At 48.1% G+C, this 21,186-nt stretch overlaps 1 protein-coding gene across 5 annotated transcripts in view; it reads left to right on the top strand.

Moving 5' to 3' along the window:
• Positions 1-19,094, top strand: part of Ccdc180 (coiled-coil domain containing 180) — a 62,396-nt gene extending 43,302 nt beyond the window's left edge. For all 5 annotated transcript variants that reach the window (XM_076935036.1, XM_076935034.1, XM_076935033.1 and 2 more), the window contains 12 exons: positions 737-909; positions 1,186-1,238; positions 1,351-1,429; positions 3,105-3,182; positions 9,539-9,605; positions 10,350-10,491; positions 12,938-13,098; positions 13,538-13,675; positions 14,613-14,724; positions 16,831-16,936; positions 17,610-17,745; positions 18,916-19,094. In XM_076935036.1, the coding sequence (XP_076791151.1) occupies positions 737-909; positions 1,186-1,238; positions 1,351-1,429; positions 3,105-3,182; positions 9,539-9,605; positions 10,350-10,491; positions 12,938-13,098; positions 13,538-13,675; positions 14,613-14,724; positions 16,831-16,936; positions 17,610-17,745; positions 18,916-19,071 (1,401 nt within the window). In that variant the 3' untranslated portion in view covers positions 19,072-19,094. The remainder of the gene's footprint in view (positions 1-736; positions 910-1,185; positions 1,239-1,350; positions 1,430-3,104; positions 3,183-9,538; positions 9,606-10,349; positions 10,492-12,937; positions 13,099-13,537; positions 13,676-14,612; positions 14,725-16,830; positions 16,937-17,609; positions 17,746-18,915) is intronic.
• The last annotated feature ends 2,092 nt before the right edge of the window (positions 19,095-21,186 follow it).

Below are 21,186 nucleotides of genomic sequence, written 5' to 3'. Positions count from 1 at the left end.
GCTCAGCTCTCACTGTCACATTTTGGGTACTCTTCCTTCCATGGGGAGGCCTTCCCTCCTGTGTAGCTGGGTTAGCTCCCGGCCACTTCCTCCACTCCTTATGGCAATATAGAGGCCCCAGGGACACAGCCCATGCCCATCTCCAAGGCCTGACTGGAGATGAGACTCAGAATAAATGAAGGAACAGTCAGACTAATCACTCTGTGGATATCATTACTACCCTTTCTCACAGGGAGTTGGTCACTCGCAGCCTTGTCTTCACTTGTCCCCTCATCCCATGTGGTCAAGACACCAACCAGTTGGACATCTCTGTGGCTGACTCATGCTCACAGGAGATGGGAACTTTGCCTTCATAGGACTGGTCCTGTTTCCGACCGTGTGTGTGTGTGTGTGTGTGTGTGTGTGCATTAAATATCTGTCTTTTTACCTCAACTACAAGCTTCAAGAGATCAGGGACCCTAGGCAGGCACTCCACTCATGTCCCCAGGTCTCAGGCAGAGCCTTGTGGAGAGCAGGCACTCAGGAAGCCCTTTGTAAAGGCTAGAGTGCATGATTTGAACGATCAGTCGATTTCCTGAGTGAAATCGGAGCACATCCACTTTATAGAGAAAATGAGCTCTCCCACGAAGTCAGGCAGCTTGCCTCCAGCCATCACCTGGGCAGGATGGCAGTGGACAGTACCTGCTGCCTCCTTCGAATGTGGTCCCCGTACTCAGCTTTTTTCTCTGGACTGCAGGACACTGTCCTGACTGACACTGAGATGGAGAGCGACATCCATATGAGTGCAGAAGCCCTTGATGAGGAAGCCAAGGTGGGCCTTGTCACCCCCGAGTCCTTTGCCCAGCCAACCCGCATAGGGAGGCCCATGATTGAAGACCCTGCTGTGGACGTGGTCAGAAGGATCCTACAGTGAGTGCCTACACTGTGGCCTGTGGCCCTGAACCAGCAGGGGCTGGCTCTGGGGCTTTATTCACTGTAGTACCAAGGGAGTGCTGATCCAGGAGCCTGTGACCTCGGGCCAGGGGTGCTCCTTCTTAGAACCTCAGTTGCTCACCCAAACTGTTGAGCTCATGGTGAGACTCACACATGTGGTATTGATAACCAAGTTTGTTACCCAGGGCTTGGCCTGGGCTCTTGTTGGTATGGTCGCCATGGAAAATTTTACGTCCTTTCCTTTGGTTTCAGAATTTCTCAGGCAAAATCAACATACCCGTGTGACAAGGATCGCTCCCAAACAGGTAGAAACACAGGCCCATGGGTCTCGGGGAAGGTAGTGGCAGGGAAGTTGGTGGCAGCTGTAGCCTACATCACCTTTTCTCTGTTCTTGACCCGGATACTTGTCATCCAAAGCCTTGAAGAGACATCGGTACCGGGGAGAGAAGGCCTTAAAGAAGGCCTTGGCCAGCTCCAGTGTTACCTCAGCAGGGAGGTAAGGATTCAAGGCCACTCTAAATTTCTCCTTCCAAGACCCACCCTGGGCCCACTTGTCCCCAGACAGAGGCCAGATGCCCCGTCTTTTGCTCAGACTCCTGAACTTGCACACATGCTTAGGAACTGCATGGGATGGAGGCGGGATGGGCACTACTAACAGTGGCTTTATTCAGGCTTGAGTTCATCCTCGGTGGATCACAGCCCTCACATGCTAGTTCCTGGAGAAGTCTCTGGGTGGCTATCATTGGGGTGATAGGTAGATCCTTACCCTTCAATCTCCCAGCAGGCTGGGCAGCATTAGAAAGGGAGACAGAGTGAGCACAGGAGCAGGTGGGTCTCCTGGAGCAATGTCACAGACACAGGCAGACTAAGACAGGGTGTCCCAGTCTGTGGTCATATGCTAAGCTCTGGAGAGGTCATCAGACATGAACGTCTCTGGCCACTAGCTCTAACCAGCATATTTTAGGGAAAGCAAACAGCAAATGCCTGAGCCAACTTTGGCTCTTTACTAAGCCCTAGATAACATGGTTGAATTCCTGGCTGGGAGAAATGAAAGGAGACCCCATTTTGCTTTAACCAGTACAAGGTCTCTTGAACCCTGAAGAGAGAGTAAGAGTGGCCATATGAACGGAGCAAAGGCCACTGGTTTGCAGCTGTAGACAGCAGCGAGCTGCTTTCAGGTGCTTTTTGGCAGACTCAAGCGTGGGTAAGCGAGTAGGAAGGCTCTAGTGGAACTCAGGGAAGGCCTGAATGTCCTCGGTCAGGGGTGTGGCATCTCAAGCTGCAAGCAGGCCCAAGGAAGTAGAGCATCATTCAGGGTCTGAAACTGGAAATGTCAACAAAAATGAGGCAATCTGTGTGCCATACAATCACCAATCCCTGACCATTTGGAGCCCATCTTTTCATTCCTGGACCATCAGGAGACTGCAGTCTGACTGCCTGCATGTCCAGGCGGCAGCAGACTGGCTTCAGGCTGTTTGTCCTAGTCAGGTGGCAGGTGCTCTGGGCACAACACTCCAGGTTGTTAACCGAGAGTTCTGTTTTGTAACAGGTGACCCAGTCAGCACTTCTTTCTACACCTACTCTCTCAGGGGCTCATGAATAGAGCAACAGCTCTATCACTGTGACAATCTGGTGCTGTCAGATAAAAGAAGGACCCAAGCTCAAATCTAATTGCAAGTCAATGCTTAACTATTTAGACTAACCAAAAAGATATAAATGTGGATATAATATGTCCCGATATTTCCTGGATATATACATATACATACACATACACATTATACACACACATATCTATCTATCTATCTATCTATCTATCTATCTATCTATCTACCTATATCTTGTTGTGTATATGAGTTCACAACTAACTAGAAGTATATGCTTATCTACTGACCATGATGGCTTTGCTTTAGTCTTCAAACAGAAATAGGAGGCTGCAAACTTCTGGGCCTGACCACACCTACCTCTTGCTCTGTGCCTAACCTTGACTGTGAATTAGCAATAAACCTGAAGTTATTTTCAGAGGAGTTGAGAAAAGCATCCTGAAGGACCGTTCTAAAATCCAATCATCCTACCCTACAGGCAGCTCAGCTTCCCAGGCATCCCAGGCAGGGTTCAATGGGTACAGAACCCCAACACGTTGTACAAAGTACTGACCTCCTTCTGTCCCACAGCATGACACGACACCCCAAGTACATCAGAGCCGACAAAAAGTTCCAGGTGCTCGGGGAAAAGCCTTCTGCTCAGGCCGAGTAAGTAGTGGCACATTGTTTCCTCCTGTGGAACCCTCTTCCTCGGTAAGATCCCTTTCCCTCTGCGGTGTAGTGGTGAGCTTTTAACTACACCACTTTATGCTCCTGGTGGGTCGTGCTTCCAGCCTCCCTCCCAGGGAATCTTAGGATCCATGAAAGAAGGGCTCCATGCACTCGCAACACACACACACACACACACACACACACACACACACACACACACACACACACACTTATCTTTAATATGCTGTCTAGCTCAATGGCTGGGCACTTCTAATCCTTCACTTGCTACCCTAGGCCCAATTACCCAAAATCTCTCACATGGCTGGTTGGCTTTATCTCCTGAAGCTCCAACTTTTATCTGTAGCCCACGGCTTCATGGCGATTTCTCCTTCTCCTCCTCCCTGTGTCCTAGCCTGTGCAACTCTAAGGGTCCCCACCCCCATCTCCCTTTGCCTAGCCATTGGTCGATGGCTTCTTTATTGATCAATCAAAAAAAATTGGGGACAAGGACCTCTAGTGTTTAGACATACAGATTCCCAATTGAGTCAAAGCATTAGAACCAATCCCCAACACTGTGGAACCCTTCCCTCTGTGAAATCCTTTTCTTCTACGAGAAGGCTTTCCCTCTGTAAGAACCCTTTCTCTCTGTGAGAACCCTTTCTCTCTGTGAGGACAGTTGATAAGTAGGAAAGAAGATAAGCTTACACATCAAGGTCAGTTTGTTTTAGCCTAACCCATGTGTTTGTTGAGAGACATTTTCACCAAAATGTTCACATTTTCACGTTTTCCAAGCTCAGCACTTCATGGTGCCAAGACCCTTTTGAGGTTTGAGGGCTGTGCTTGTTTATCTTGTATCTGTTTTTGTTTACACCTTTCCACCTCTACTGCCTTCCTCTTTTACTTCATCAGCACTTTAGTGATCAAAGCAAAAGCCGGTTTTCTTAGGAGAGCTTCTTTTCAAGCAAATCAGCAGAATTTCAAGTTGAAGAAATCAGAAGCCCTCAGAGGACACCAAGTTCTAGAGTGGAGCCCCATTCTCTCGCTGGGGGACCTTTAGAAACAGCTTCTAGTTGACCTTTGACCTCAGGAGAGTCTAACCTCTAGAGCTGGGGAACTATGTGAGGATGTCCATCCCACCAGGTGACTCAGGAGAGACGTCAGCTTGGCACCTTGATGTGCCCTCATCCTATGCGTGTGACATCCCATGTCACAGCAATCCTGACTCTGTTCACTCTCGTTCCACGTCATTTAAATCCCATACAGAGGTGAACTCCCACCACGGTTCAGATTCAGAACCATTCCACAGCCCCCACAGACCTCTCCCTGTTACCATTCCCTTCCTTCCCAACACAGAGCAATCAGGAATTTGCTTGATTTTTTTTCCCCTTGTAACTCTGTCAGTTGGAGAATATCATACAAACAGACTTGCAGCATTTGACTTTCTTGGTAACAGCACACTTCCCCTGGCCCTGTCTTAGTCTTATTTTGCTACTATAACAGAATGTCTAGGGCCACACAATATGAACATCAGAGATTTGTTTCTTACAGTTGTGAAGGTTGTGAAGTTCAGGGCAGAATTAGCAACATCAAGGCAGGAATAGAGTGGTTCTTGCCTATAATCCTAGAGCCCAGGAGTTAACACATGAAGATCACAGATTTAGGCCAGCCTAGGCTACATAGCAAGTCCCTGTCTCTTAAAAAGGGAAGGGTGCATTGTCCCATTTGGGAGTGAGAGGGACAAGAGAGTATAGGAGGGCATGTCTTTTCACCAGGACCTCAACACTTCTTAACCTCGTGGCCTTGGGGACTGAGTTTCCAACACATGCACTTCATTTGTTTTTAATTTTTATGTGTGCTTGCCTGGATGTATGGTCTGTACTGTGTGTTTGCAGTTCCCGTTGAGGACAGAAGAGGGCATCAGATCCCTGCAACAGGTGGCTGTAAGCCACCATGCGGGTACTGTGAATCAAACCCAGGTCCTCTGGAAGAGCAAGTGTTCTTACTCGCTAACACCCATCTTTTCACCTACAGCCAGACAGTTCTTTGTCTGACTTAATGACGTGATTTTTTTTTTTTTTTTTTTTTTTTTTTGTCATCTCTTGGTGGCTGCCAGGATTTTCACCTATGTTTTTCTTTTAAATTCTAATAAAATTGTCTTTGAGTTAAAAAAAAAATTATACCAGAAAAAAAGGAACAGTGTTAGAAATAAACACACAAGATAAATGTTCAGCTTCACTGGGGCACCAAGAAATGGCAGGAGACAAGCTCAATCTGTGCTTCACCTGAGACCGACCGACTAACTCAGGACTGCAAGGAAGCAGCCAGCCTAGGGAGGGAAAGCACTGAGGGTGGGTCATCAACCATCATCCTTCCAGAAATTCCAGAAAGTCACCAGCAGAGGCTGATGTGAGCCATCAAAGCAAGCCACACTGCATGTCTGCATACCTTTCAGCTCATCCTTCCCCACAAAGGAAAAACTCCCTGAACAGATATTCCATGCAGCTTGCATTGTGTAACCAGTTGCTTGGAACTACTGTTCTGGAGCAAGAAGAAGCCCTACAGGAGACAGAAAGGCACACTCTCAGAAAGCATGAAGGACAGTATACTGACTGTGCCTGAGCACTTTAATGCCCCATTGATGTTCTAAGCAGAAGAGGGTCCAGAAGAGTACATATTTGGCCACAAAGACAAATACCTTTGATGCATTGAGGCAAAGAGCCAAACCCTCATTCAGCTGGAGAGATGGCTCATAGCCTCAGGCCAGATTCAGTCATTGTGGTGGGACCACTCAGGGTAAAACAGAGGTGGATGGTCATGATCTAGAAACTGGGGAACCTGGATATGTACCATCAGGCCTAAGGCCATATGATGCTACAAGGGATCCAGAGCCAGCTCCTAACAGAGTGTGACCTCAATACCACCCTTTTTAGGGTCCATCCATAAACCTAGGACCGGTCTCTGCCAACCAGGATGAGTGGAATCAATCATCTCCCTGGAAGTTACTCAAGGTCACCCTTGCCAGTTGTTTAGTAGTTTGGAGTTCTGTTAGAGTTCTCTCTACCCATCTCTGACAGACCTCCCTTGGGAGCTCCCCTTGGAAACTAGAATGTTGGGAGGCCTTCATCAGCCTTTGAGAAATATGTAAAAGTGACTGAAGGAAGTTGATTGGTGGACCATCATGTCACTCTCAAGGAAAGACATCTCCTAAGGGTAAGATTCTGTTAGACTGGCAAAATGAGTTGCCTAATGGGCAAAAAGGGGGCGGGAGGAACCAACCAAACAAACAAATAAAAAACTCCAAAACAACAACAACAACAACAACAAACAAGCGATATCATATTACTGCCCCTCGGGCCTCACACATGCTAAGCAAGCTCTCTGCCACTCAGTGATATTCCTGCTCAGCTAAACAATGCTTTTTGTGCAGAACAAAAACAGAAATAGAAGCCTCTGAAGTTCTAAAAACCAAAGGATTGTGAACCACAGTGCATCCATGTTGAATGATGTTTCACAGTCATTTAAGTCTTTAGCCCAGGAAGTAGGGGGCAGTAAGAGTTTGATAAGTGAACAGTCTACATGAAATCCAGGCAAAGCTAATTGTGACTGATTTTAAGTGAAATTATCTGGAGGGAACTCACTGAAACGTTGGTGTTAATTTTCACCATTATTTCAATATAGTTGCATTTTTTAAAAGTATAATAAATAACTTTTGGGATGAAAGACCACTGACCCAGGTACATGGATGTTCAGACCTGGCTATCAGTACTGCATATGGGTAGCAGATTCTGAGACTTGTCAGCATCATCGTAAAATGTTAAGTGTTCCACGACCCCATGCAACCCAAAGGCATTGTTTCCTCATCTCACTTTTGAGTTGAGCTCATGGAGTGGAAATCTCCATGGTCAGTAGAAATTTGCTTTTAAGTCCCTCCTGGGTGAGCCATGGGCCTGGTGGCTACTTAAGAGTGATCAGAGGAGGTGCCTGTCTTAGTGTTATTATCACTGTGATAAAACACCATGACTAAAGTCAGCTTGGGGAGGAAAGAGTTTATTCACTCAGAGTTCCATAAAACAGTTCATCATCAAAACCCATGATGGTAGGAACTTAAACAGGGCAGGAACCTGGAGGCAGGAGCTGATGCAGAGATCATGGAGGGGTGCTGCTTACTGGCTTGTTCCCCATGGCTTGCTCAGCCTGCTTTCTTATTGAACCCAGGACCACCAGCCCAGGCATTACCCACAATGGGCTGGGCCCTCCCCTACCAATCACTAATTAAGAAAATGCCCCCCACCAACTCGCAACTGCCTGAAAAGCCAGCCTAGGGAGATCTGACACCCTCTTCTGGACTCCGAAGGCACCGAACAAATTGCACAAACCCACCCACCCACAGACCTGCATATAAACATGTAAAATGTAAACACTAGAAATAAAAGTAAGTCTTAAAACTCTAATTAAATGTGGTAGGAAAAAATGCTTTCTGAACATCATCTCTGGAAACTTGCAGCTCTGTTGCCTTTCTGCCCATTCTTCTCTGTCAATGAGGAGAGTACTAAATCCATGGGTAAGAGCCCACAAAGCTGAGCGAAATAAAATATCTGATGGGTTGGGGGAGATGGTGCAGGCCTGCCTGCTGCCACATCACACGGATGCATTTTTTTTGTTGAGGTTCCCTCCTCTCAGATGACCTTAGGTTGAGCCAAATTAACACAAAGCTATCTAGTACAGTTCCCCCACAGGATGTCCTACTCATTGGCTTCCTATTTGTAAACTTTTAATGTACTTTTATTAGTAGTACGAGAGAGTGATTGTGGATGCAGGCCCATGTGTGCCACTGTGTGTGTGTGTGTGTGTGTGTGTGTGTATGTCTGTGTGTGTAAGTCAGAGAACAATCTTCAGGAGTTGGGTTCTTTCCTGCCTTTTTAGGCAGGGTCTCTCTTCTTGTTTCTGCTGTATCCCATGCTAACTTTGGGATGCTGCTCCAGCCTCTGCCTCCAGTCTCATCATAGGAATGCTGGGATTATAGCCTGGCACTTCATCTGGCTTTTTTTTTAAACATGGGATCATGGGATCAAACTCACGTCTTGGGCTTGCTTGGCAATCACTTTTACCCCGGGGCCATCTCTATAACTTTGGCTTACTATTCACAACTACTCTTTTTTCCCTCTTTCTTTTAAAACTTGTTATTGTTTTTAGATAAGATTTCAACAGTTCAACCTGGCCTGGAACCCAGAGGTAGCCACGGCTGACCTTGAACTCGTTGCCGTCTCATACTACTGCCTTTACCTCCTCCTGGAATTATAGGTGTGGTCTATCACAACCAGCTTGTTCTTTTCTCAAAGAGTGCAGGGACCACCAGGGCCTCTGATGAATATCACTTTTGTCTTAGGGTTTTACTGCTGTGAACAGACACCATGACCAAGGCAACTCTTATTAGGACAACATTCAATTGGGACTGGATTCAGAGGTTCAGTCCATTATCATCAAGGTGGGAGCATGGCAGCATCCAGGCAGGCATGGTGCAGGAGGAGCTGAGAGTTCTACATTTTCATCTGAAGGCAAACAGGAAAAGACTGTCTCCCAGGCAGCTAGGAGGAAGGTCTCTCAAAGCCCACCTCCAGAGTGGCACACTTCCTCCAACAAGGCCACACCTCCTGATAGTGCCGCTCCCTGGGCCAAGCATATTCAAACCACCACAATTTCACAGTCTACATCCAGGGTTAGAAGTCAGGCATACTAAAATGCTACCACCAAGTTGATTTGTGCAGATAGTCATTCGTAAGCGGGGACTGTGGACTGTGTGTGGTCCAGAGCTCCATGGAGGAGGCACCAAGAGGAACTATGTTCACCTTCACAGAAGCAAGAAGAAAATGTTTGATTAGCTACTGTGCAAAGTCCCTAGTAAGAGGTTCATTAGCTATTTCTGAGGTTAAGCTAGTTAAGGTTAAGTTTCATTTTTGTGTACTGTGGCCATCCATTTATTCTGAGCTCACGAAGGAAACTCAGGTACCAGCCATATGTCCACCTTATAATCTCCCAATCAGTGTTTTAAGTACTTGGTAGATTTTATAGTCTGCTAGAAGAGACAGAGAGATTAATCAGCCAATCAAACCAATCAATCCCCAAACCACTGATTAGGGTGGATCAGAGGAGCTGAATAGGATCTGAGGAAGAAAAGAAACAAATGATAAATGAGGATTAGGCTGTTCAAAGGGCAAGGTCCGGGGGTAGTATTACATAGTTACTGTGAGTGATAGGGTTAAAATTGAACACTCCAAATACTCTGATGCTTGGTTTTGTCTACCTTGGTGCATCTGGAAGAGGTGACTCACAGATCCGCCTTGTTGGTGTTGCAGGGATTTTAAAGGCATCATCCTCAATCTCCTGTGGGAGAGCAATGAGCACCTGCTGGTCGTAGTGGAGGTAAGAGCCACAGCCTGCAGGCCCCTGCCTACCCTGGAAGCCCCCTCCAGCCCTCTCCAGCCCCCGCCTGCAGTCTGTTGAGCAGGCCACTCTATGATTCCAGCTCAGGACCTTGAACCTGTTGTGTGTTTGATTTGTTTGCTATTTTTGTTTTGTTTTTAACTTTTCCTCCTGGACACTGATGAACACTTGTCCATCAGTGTGCATCTATTCATTTGTTCAAGCAGTCAGAAAACATTTCTTGGACATTGTGTGTCAGTTAATGAGTATGCCAAGAGGAACAAACCTAACCTTATCCTCAAGGGCCCCAGCAAGCAACCCAGACTTAGTGGAACACAGGGAGCCAGGTGGGGCTTGGGAGCAGAGCGCATGCTGTCCTGCGTTGATGCTGTCCCAGAACATATCCACGCCTCCTGCCTGCCTCCTGCCTGCCTCCTGCCTGCCCCCTGCAGGCTGGGTTCTGCCAGGCAGAGCTCATCTGTCTTTGTGGTCCACATCCTGTTGCTTTCTAGTAAACACACGGCCTTGTTCCAGTTTGAGGCGCTATGGACTCGGGTCTCTAGGGTTAAATAAGGGTTTGCCATCCACTCATTCAAGAATCCAACATGATCTGTTTGTAGCCATGCTAGGTGGGCCTGGGATGCAGAGAAGGTCACAAGGGCAGAGGGGGAGTCCATGTAAAAGCTCAGAGGTGTGGATCAGGATAGGCCAATGGGGCCATACATGATCACCTCTCTCTGGCAGGATTTTTACCGTAAAGAGAAACGCCCAGTCACCAGGCCTGAATGCATGTATGAAAACTTTGACCAGTGCGCCGACCACATCAGCAAGAAGATCTTAGAATATCACCACCAGGCGGATGAGTACCACAACTCCTGCCTTCTGGGTAAGTGCAATTATGCTGGGAGGCCAGCAGAGGGAGCATTGGAGCAGTTACTCCAGGGAACCAGGGGTAGGTCTCAGCTCATCTTCCTTTTGACTCAGGAACAGAGGAAAAGCCAGTCTCTTAGAGTTAAGAGAAATCAACTGTTAACTTTAATTGGGTTAAAAAAAAAGTAAAGGTTCATTGGTTTTTGGAACGTAGTTGTTTTTCCCCTTTGTTTCCGTTTACCCATGAGGAGTACATTCAATGGCTTTCAGTTCATTTCCAGAGTTGGGGAATTGTCATTGCTGTCACTGTTAACCCCCATCAACCTATCCCCTCCCAGACACAAGCAGCCGACAACCACTGTCTATAATTCCGTGGGAATGGGTTCAAGTGGCTCTTTTTGACTGTCTGCCTTAGTTTTATGGAATGTTTTGAGGCATGCTGTGGGTTGTATGGCACTTAAAAAAAAACCCACAGAATAATATTCCTCGGGGCATATCGATCTCACTTTATAGATCTCTACGGTGTGATTTCAGAGGGAGTAGGGAGAAAGAATGGGGATTAGGAGGTACGCAGACCTGGAGCCAAAACAGCCCTGTTATCTCCCAGCTGTGTGACTTTGGCAAGGTGATTCTACCTCTCTGAGCCTCCGTTTTCTTGTCTGTAAGCCAAGGACGGCTTCTTTGGGGATTAATCTCTCACAGGGAATGACCAGCCACAGCCCATGATTGTAGAATGGGTGAAATCCAAGCCATAGACCACATTTCCCACTGAGCTCGGAGAGATCCCGTTTTCTATGGCTGTCCTCAAAGCAAAGGCCCTGAGGCCAGGTGTTCTTGGGAAGCACTGTAGACTTGTGTTCCTCTCTTGTAGATGCCTAATCTGCTGGTGGTGACTTCTGTCCCCTTCGTTGTAGCAGCCCAGCCCCTCCCTGTAACTTGCCGAGGGCACATAAAGCCCCAGATTTTGGTATTAAGTACGGCATTTGGGGCATAAAATCTTTTAAAGTGGTTGTAAAGTATGAGATGCACAAAAGCCAAAAATCAACTGAGAATAGGACACATGTTAAATAGCGCAGAGACCACAGCTGCTGCCCAAATCCGTGGGACCAGAGCCTCTCCGTCCATGGTCAGGGCATTGGGAACAGGAGACGTGTGCCAAGGCTACCCCACGTGGGACCACACAGGGCTCTGCCTGCAGACTGAGGCAGCTGAAGCTCAAGTCCCTCACTCAGGCCGGAATGCACAACTCACCCCACCCCCCCCACCAACTAGAAGCAAACACCTCAGCAGAAACCGCGGTAATATGGACAATGAAGGCAGCAGACAAATGCTTCACAGACAAACAAAGCAGAAGTTTGGCCTGGATGCGGTTTCTAAACCCGATTCACATTTACTGAAACATAGATTCTATTTTATGTGAATCATTCAAAAAGATCTGAAACACATCCTCTGGCTTCAAGCTACCATTCTCTGATCCTCTGGCTTCAAGCTACCATTCTCTGACAGTGTCCAGAATCTGCTTAATACTGAGACATCCTCTCTAGAGAAACCTGCCTTTGCCTCAGCCCTCAAACTCCAAGAGACGAAGTTGCCAAGTTCTCCCTGTGAGTGCAAAGCACTCGGAGTCAGAGGCACAGAATGAGAACAGCAAAGATCTCAGACTCTGTAGGAACACCAGAGACAGCTAGCTAACTGGACGTGGTAGCACACACCTTTGATTCCAGCACCGGGGAGGCAGGGTTTCAAAGCCAGGGCTAGCCTGGGCTACACAGTAAGACTGGGGGAAGAATGAGGGGAGAATTTAAAAAGAGGTGGGAGGGAATGGAAGGGAAAGAGTGGGAGAGAGGAAGTGAGAGGGGTCAGGAGTGAAACACCAGGCACAGAATATAAAATGATGCACCTGTAGCTAGCAAGATGAAAGAGGACACTGGAAACGCAAGAAGATCCTACAGAAATGTCCGATTTGATATCAAAAGGAATGAAGTAGAACTTCTAAAAAGGAAACATCAAGTGCTGACAACTTAAAATGATGAACAGGCGTTCGCCCAGGTTACACTTAGCTGAACGTGGAGTTGTCGGGCTGGAAGGCAGATACAGAGAGGAACTATCCAGCAAGACAAGGAGAGGAAGACCTGAGAGTTAAAGAGATAGGCATGAACGAGTAGGTCTCAGCACGTGTCGTCTGGAGGTGCAGGAGGGGGAGACAAGGTCAAGGCAGTACCTGAAGACGTCATAGATGGAACCTTGCCCATGACGAGACACACAACACATCTTAAGCACACTGAAAACCCCTCTGAATTTGTTTGACCGTCATTTCCCATCTTGGTCTGGCTGCAGATCTCCTTTGGATGGCGTAGCTCTTACCGCACTGGAGACCCATGTTCTCCCTTTGTTGGAGACGCAGCCTCAGCAACTTCCATCTCCTCTGTCCCCTCCTGACACCCTGCCCTTGATTCCTGCAGAACTGCGTGCCCAGGTGAGGAGGTTTGAGGAGCTGCTGCCCCAGGTGTGTTGGCTGGTGACAGAGAACTACAAGGAACAGCACTGGAGCAAGTTCTGCGTATCCATGAAGGAGGTCCGGGAGCAGTTTGAGGAGCAGCAGAAGCATCTAGAGAAGAAGAAGGTGAAGGTCACAGGTCTAGGAGTACAGTGAGTTGAGAATGGAGGCAGGTCATGAGCAAGGTTTCTGGGGACAGGGGTACTGGCAAATTGGTAACAAAGCCAACACTCGTTGAAGGCACTCCCCAAACTCTAGGCTGTATCTGACATCTTTGACAGGGCCTTGGTCACTGAGATCAACAACAGTTCCACCATGTTCTTTGGTGCTGTGGGGTATGCTTGGTGCTGATTTTATTGGACTAAAGGCCCAGACTGTGCTGGAGCGGGTACCCAGTTCACCTTCTCTCCAACCCTCTGAGTACCAACCACATTCCTACCTTCCCACACTCAGATCACACCCAGGTCATACCTGTCTGCTTGTGGCCTTAGCTGATGGAAGACATCGGACCTGATTTTAAGTCCAGGTCAAAATCTCTGCTCATTTCTGCCTTGTTTGATTGAAGGATGTAAACGCTCAGCAACTGCACCCGAATCTCGGCCACCCCACATACACCAGTCAAATGGAGTCACTAAAAATCAAGGAGGAACTGAGGCAGAAGGAGCTGAACCAGATGATCCACACAAACCAGGAGAAGATGGAGGTGAGGATTGCCATTCAGTCTCCACCCCAGGTGCTCGGGGCCATACTCCCCTTCAGAGAGTTGACCCTGATGGTTAGAACCAAGTTGTTGGTTTGTTGAGACAGAGTCTCTCTATGTAGTCCTGGCAGTCCTAGAACTTGCCATGTAGACCAGGCTGACCTAAAACTCACAGAGTGCCTCCCAAGTGCTAGGATTAAAGGCAAGGGCCACCACACCTGGCCATACTTTGATTTTTTAAATTATTTTCAAAAACTAGTAATGGCCATTTTCTTCAAGATCCATACCTACTTTTATTTTATGTTTGGTGACTTGTCTGTCTTTGTACCTTGGCTATTTTTGAAGTGTGTGAGTATGCACATATGCGTACGTGTGCGTGTGCGTGTGCGTGTACGTGTGTGTGTGTGTGTGTGTGTGTATGTGTGTGTGTGTGTGTGTTAGAGTGGGGCATACACGTGAACACATGCATTGTCTATATGGAAGGCTGATGTCAGTGTAGAGGGTGGTTCCTCTACACTGACATGTTTTATGAGACAAGGTCTCTCACCAAACCTGGAACTCACCAAGTAGACTAGGCCAGTTGGCCAGAGAGCCTCAGGAACCCTGGTCTCTGTTTCCCCAGTGCTGAGATTTATGGCACATACCATCACACTCAGCTCTTCTTGTGAATGTGGGAATTGAACTCAGGTCTTCACGCTTTGATGGCAAGTACTTAACCCACTGGGATATTTCACCAAATCCTCTCAATCCTTTCTTAGTCTCAAACCAGACCAGAGATCTCTGGGCTCCAAGGACCAGGTACTAGCTAACTCCGGTGCAGCTGTTCACATGACACCAGGGTTGCCTCACTAGTTGGCTCTCCCTGGAGCTGTTCTATCCTCCTCCTGCCAGCCTGGTAGTGGCTTGTTTCTGTAGTTCATTTTCACTCTCTTTCTTCCAGGAATTTGCCAAGAAGTATGCCCGCTTCTTCATAGCAAATTTAGCCTCTTTCACAGAGAGGTTTCTGTTGCAGTTGGATGAAGTGATCACCATTGATGACATTCAGGTTCCACGTAAGTGGTACACCAGCCTCACGCCGTGGCCCTAGGGCTCACAAAGTGTAGGGTGATTGGGGCTTAGGGGTGTCTGCTGTCCCTCAGTCAGGGTGAGAATGAGTGATGGTCTGGCTCCAGAATGATGTACAATAGCCATACTTGTGGCTTTGAGTATTCCAAGCCAAAGTAGCAAAGTAAATAGCAGGTTGCAGATAGTTCAATAGACAGATAGCAAAACATCATCACACAGCGCTCAAAACATCCAGTTGGAGAAGTCCCACTGAGGCACTCATCTGGAACTACTGATAGATAATTCTGGACAGAGCAGGGGTCTTCTCAGCTGAGGCTTCTGTTATCAAACTTGGGGGTTACAACCTGTTCCCCAAGTCAGATCTGGCCTCCTGGCCTCTTTAAGCCACTAAACTAAATGGAAAGCAGAAAAAGGAGATTTACTCAGAAAAGGGACAAAGAGATCCTGCAAAGCTCCAAATCTATCTTCTAGGTCCTGAAATAAGGTTGAAGTTCAAATAAGAGGTCAAGTATGCACATCCCCACAAGCCGGGTGAGAGTGGACTCCCACCCACCACTGACTGTCACTGTCTGCTTCAGTGAGCATGTCGTGTGAGATGGTCTAAGTTCTCAGGACTGTGCAAAATTTCTGTCCAGGAGACAAGTTCCCCTCTGGAGAAGGCCTTTTCCTTCTCCCAGCATGAGATTTCTAGAAAATTCCCATTTCTTGGAGTCCATAGTTTCAACAGGCTGAGAGACACATTGAGAGGCACAGTGTCTCTCTAGAAGCTCTCTACTTCCACCAGCACCAAGTACAAATCCAGAGCAACAGATAGAGGCCATCAGATACTGACAGCATCCAGCCAGACCATCCAGAGAATCTGAAGCCAAGGGCTGGGGTTCCCCTCTGAGGCTTTTCCCCATGGACGGGCCCCTCTGGTCTCTCTCTCACTACAGGTGTTTTTATGTTAGACCAGTGCTCACCCCTGTTGGAGGTCGTAGGGATTCTAGCTGTTCTCAGGAACGTTCTTCTTGTGCTTTTTTGATGTTCTCTTTCCTTGGAGGAGGCTTTGAGACAAACACGCTTGGGTCTGAAATGGGCGAGGGGGTGAGCAGGCTGCTTCCAGGGCCAGCTTCATAGTGAGCTCAAAGAACATGTGACAATTTACTAATTTAATGTACATCACAAGTGGACTGATTTTTACTTATTTTTTATCAAAAACTGTTTTGGCTGAACAAGTAACTGCCAGCCGAATCGAAAGAGTAAATATCAAAATAAAGCCCAGGCTGAGAATATCTTCATACTCTTAGGGTTAGGGCACCGATCCTGAATAAAGAGTAAGAGTCAGAGGACATAAAGGAAATGGTGGCACCTCTATGGGCCGAAATTAAAACAAGGGGGACAAAGTTCAACATGGAGAGAAACAGAAAATCCGAAGAGTGTTCCTCCTCACAACCCATGAGTCAGAGAAAAACCAGCTTTCCCCGGGGTGCACAGAATTCTCACAGGTCAGTCTTAAAAGCAGACAAAACCCAGAACCATGTGTTTCCGAAGAGAAGCAGTCTCTGTGCCAGGCATAAGGCTCTCAGCCAACCCTCGCCTACAAGGAAGAACATGGACATAGCATGGCTGAGATAGAGCAGCACGTTAAGAGCCCACCAGAGTCTCCCTGTGCTTGAAGACACTCTTGAAATACACATTAGTACACAAGATCATCCTGCCTCGACTTCCTGATGGCTCTGTCCATAGGCATGTATCCATTCAGCTTCGTGGGTTCAGTTCAGTGACTACTGGCGCCTGGTGAAGATGTCAGGGAGCAGAGGCCCCACACTGGAAAGACAGACAGATGGGCCTCTGGATAGACGGTCAGACAATAGGAGATGCACCTTGCCAGCTGCTCTCTTGAAGAGTGCTACACTCTGCACTCAGAGACCCGCTCTCCTTACCAGGAAAGCATGCCAGAGTTGGATCCCCAGGATAGACATCTGGTGAGCAGCCTTGACTGTTCTTTCCAGGGTGAGGCCTCTCATCTCTAAATAGGACCACGGTGTCATATCCCTGGTTCTCAAGCTGTCCATGAGGTCACAGTCAATAACGCACCTCTTTCCTGTCAGGGACGGAGCCCCAAAAGCAGAAAGTATCAATCCTCATACGGCGAAAGCTGGCCATGCTCTCTCTGGAGGAAGAGAGTGAGAAGCCTCTGATTGAACGTGGGAGCAGGTGAGAATCTAGGGACTGTGTGAATGGTTGAGTCCACTGAGTACGGGACAGGGGAGTGGGGGAGGGATTCAGGCTCAGAACTCAGACAGACTTAATAGCCCTGGAAAGTCTCTGTTGTCCAGCCCTCAGTTTCTGTCTCTGAAATGAGTGAGGCTGTTTGAAGAGAAAGATGAGGTCACCCAGTGCATACTGAGAATTCCAGGGCTACAAGGGGCTACAAAGAAAAGGAGGCCTATCCCTAGGGAGGTACATTCTCAAGTTGCTGTCAGCACTGTGAACCACTCCAGCTGTCTGTCCAGTTGCCAAAATGCCTGTGCCCTGGGTCTGAGGGCAGTGACTCCCAACTGTATTCTCCACAGAGGTTACTACAGAACAATAGGAAAAAATAGGCCAGGAGTTCATGGCTGCTGCCTGCATGGCAGCTTGACAAGGAAACCAAGGCCCAGAAAGGGGGAAGAAGCTTGGGTGTGGCATTTCCCTTTCTCATACAGCAGGCCCCACAGCTATACACACTGTTAGGTCATCACAGAAATAGGAAGCAGAACATAAAGAACCCAACAGGAAAAGCTCAGGGGATCTTTAACAAAGCCATCTAAATCCACGCTAATGGCTGAGTTTCAAGCTGTGTGTTGGGTGGCTGACAGAAGATGAAGCCAAGCATGTTTGTCTATAGGAAGTGGCCAGGAATCAAGCCCAACGAAATCACCATTCAAACCAAGATACTGACTCGGAGGACACCATCAATAACCACCTCTAAGACCACCCTGGGTCACTTGGCCGCTGTAGAAGCCCGAGATGCCGTTTTCCTGGTGAGTCAGGGTCAAGTGGTATATGTCAGGGGAAGCAAAGCAACTCAGATTGGCTGCCTGAGGAAGGAGGGAGCTACAATCCACTGGGTACCTCATCACCTGACCCATGGAGAAACAGCACATGCCAGCATCCCCAGAGCTGCAGGTCTCAACTTTTCGATAGGCTCAAGGACACATGCCAAGGGCCATGTCTATCCCCGGGACCAGTTTGGTGGCTAAGCTGTGACTTAAGCTGTATACTCAGCAGATACCTCACCTAGCAGTCATGGAGAAGGGCTGTTGCAGAGGGACAGTAGAGTCAGGCACAAGGCAGACAGACATAGCAATGCCCATAGCTGCAGAGGTACAGGGAGGGGAGAAGGGGAGGGTACAATGACAGAAACATCCACAGCCTCCAGGCGCTAATCAAGTACCTCCTATTCTCAACATGAGGCATCTTGTGACATCCTCTCTGCCACTGCTGAGGGATGTAGAATCTCTCCCATTTTCCTAACAATACCTGAAGACACCTGCCTTTCTACACCACTCCCAAACAGCAGAGCCAGGGTTTGATCCCATTGACAGGCTGTAGGACTGGCCTGATGAAGCTTCACCCAAATGCCACCTGAACTATCTCCTAGCTCAGAAGATGTACAGATCCGTGCTCCTGGTGCCCACAGAGAAACCTAGTCATATTCACTGGTCCCAGGGAAAGCCTGAAGTGCCTAGTGCTGGTGTGTCCCTAGTGCTGGTGTGTCCCTAGTGCTGGTGTGTCCCTAGCTGCTGTTCTACTCCAGGCTCCAGGCAGAGGGAAAGACTCTACCTGCTAAATTCAGTGAGGGATGGAGACCCAGGGCTCAGCCTTCTGAAGAAGCCAGGAACCCTCATGGGAGCTCCACTGCAGGACAATAGTCAGGAATGCTCACAGCCCAGAACCAGAGACACACGGGTCTCTGCTCCTGCTTAGTTTCTCTTGAGCTGGGTGACTATAGGTCACAGATCTCCCATTGTAAGGTAAGAGAATAACCTCACCTATGTGAGAGCTTGTGGGGTGACTTCCTGAAGAACAGCATGTAGGACTAGTGCTGTTCCTGAGGGTCAGGGGTCAGTGCTTGCTGTGGGCCCCAGAGCTCAAAGCTCCCAAGTCTGTGAGGGCAGGAGTCCCCAAGCCTTCCTTTTGCTTCCCTTCAGAAATATTTGGCGCTGTTTGACAAAGAACTGAAGGGTATCCAGGATTACTTCAGGATCCTGCTGTCGGAGTCTCAGCGCTGGAACGAAAGCTGGAAACGCTCCCTTAGCACCATCCAGACCCTATACTCGACCTGTCCTTCTCCATCCCCCAAATAAAGTCTTTACTCTTCCCCGATGCACATCTGTCTACAGATTTCCATCCATACCATAGTTTTATCAGAGATGAGGACACTTTGATTAAAGAAGACAGACGTGGAAGGGACCCATGGTTAGCAGAGTCATTTGGTGGGTACCAGAACCCAGCCACTTAAAATAGCACCCAGAAGCATGCTTGATGCTTCCTTTCACTCTCTGGTTGGAGATCAGCTAAGATCATGTTCGGCAGGCAGGCAGGCAGGCCAGGAGGTGTCAGGGGCATGCCTGGCCCTCATTGTGGGAGCGCACCACCATTAGAAAGCCTGCCCCTGGGGCTGGAGAGATGGCTCAGTGGTTAAAAGCACTGACTGCTCTTCCAGAGGACCCAAGTTGACTTCTCAGCACTGAGCAGCTTACAACCACCTGTCACTCCAGCTTCAGAGGCTCCGGTGCCCTCTCTGGCATCTGTGGGCACCTGCCCATAGCACATATGTACGTACGTACACACACACACACACACACACACACACACACACACACACACACACACACAAGAATGTGCTAATAGGGAAAGCTGTGAGGTTACTTACCCACTGTTGCTTTTGGGGGAAGATACCTTCTCCAAATGGCCACAGGCTTCAACGGTGAGGGCTGAGCCAGTGTTTGCTGAAAAGGGCCTCCCATTCTAGATCTTTCCAGTGCCTGAGCCTTGGAAACACAGATGTGACCTAGTAGGTGAGATTGCTTGCCTGATGTCCTGAGTTTGATTCCTGGAATCCATGTGGAAGAAGGAGAGAACTGACTCCTACACGTAGTCCTCCGACATTCACATACACAATAATGCATATATATACATACATACATACATGCATACAGTATGTGTTCAAAGCAAACAACAGAAAAAGCCAGTTGTGTAGCAGTTAAGTATCTTGCTCCTCTGACGCTCTCTGGTCAAGTGAGAAGTATGGGACAGGCGCTGTCTATAGAATATGCTTGTTTTTCCAAAGTTCTAAGAGCTACCGAGATCGCTCACCAGGAAGTGAGTTCACTTCTTCAAGGTTCCGTTACCTGGTCTTCCGTTAATGAGACCTACAAGCTCCTCACCTAGTGGCTGCTCACCTTCCTCCCGTGTCACTTCCTTGACTGTACCTGGTTCCTGCCATTGAGAAGATCTGGATGTGTCCATGGGGGCAGGACTGAGGGCTCTAGAATCTTCTTAACAGTTCATTGTGCCTCTCCCATCTCCAGACGGGCACACTGGGGCTTGTTCTAGAGTCTGCTGCTGAGGGTTAGTGCTAAGTGAATTCAAGGTGATAGAAAACCTGCAGGTCGGAGTCATAAGCCACACATGCACAGACTCAGATTCAGAATGGGGAGGAATCATAGAATACAACACTAAACCTGCCAGCTCCCACCCCGTGGTACTGACCAGCCACTTCTCCTGAGGGCCTTGTTTTCCATTCTGTGCTATGAGGGCGTGGGAATGAAAGTTTATATATTACCATCCTGTGACCCAGAACCTTCTGATGGCTTCCCACTGTGCTCAGAACCAATCCATGTGCCCTTTCCAGCCCATGTGGTAAGCAGCAGTATGCCATGACTTCCTATTCTTGGTGGACTGGTCCAAATGTAACCACTGAGTGGTTAGTGGTTCACTTCTGACTAATGTAATATGTCAAGGTCAGCGGGATGCTCCCCTTGTCTCTACAGACATGAGCTGTATGACCACATGGCTGTGCCCTATAGAACAGATATTTGTTTCTCTCAGAGCTGGTGGCTGCAAGTCTGATATCAGGGTGTCCATACAGACCAGCTTTCATAAGATCTGGCTACAAGGTTTTAGACCACCAACTTTTGCTGTTATTTTTTTTTTTTCTCAAAGGACTGAAAGAGGAGGAGAGCTCTCTGGGCTGTCTTTTAAAGGAACACTAGTTCCTCTCATGAAGACTCTACCCTTATAACCTAGTTACTTCCTTGAGGTTCCACAGTGATGGCACTGTGGGGACTAGGATTCAACGTAAGACTTCGGGGTACCATAAACATTCATGGTACTATAACTTCCAAGGTTTAGCCAGCAAAAATACTGCTCTTTCACCTTCCCTTGTGGATCTTCCCTTCTTTCCTCTCTCCCCCATC

Source organism: Arvicanthis niloticus, chromosome 5 (genome assembly GCF_011762505.2).
Source record: "Arvicanthis niloticus isolate mArvNil1 chromosome 5, mArvNil1.pat.X, whole genome shotgun sequence".
Classification (NCBI taxonomy): Eukaryota; Metazoa; Chordata; class Mammalia; order Rodentia; family Muridae; genus Arvicanthis; species Arvicanthis niloticus.
This window is presented reverse-complemented; position numbering and strand designations above follow the sequence as displayed.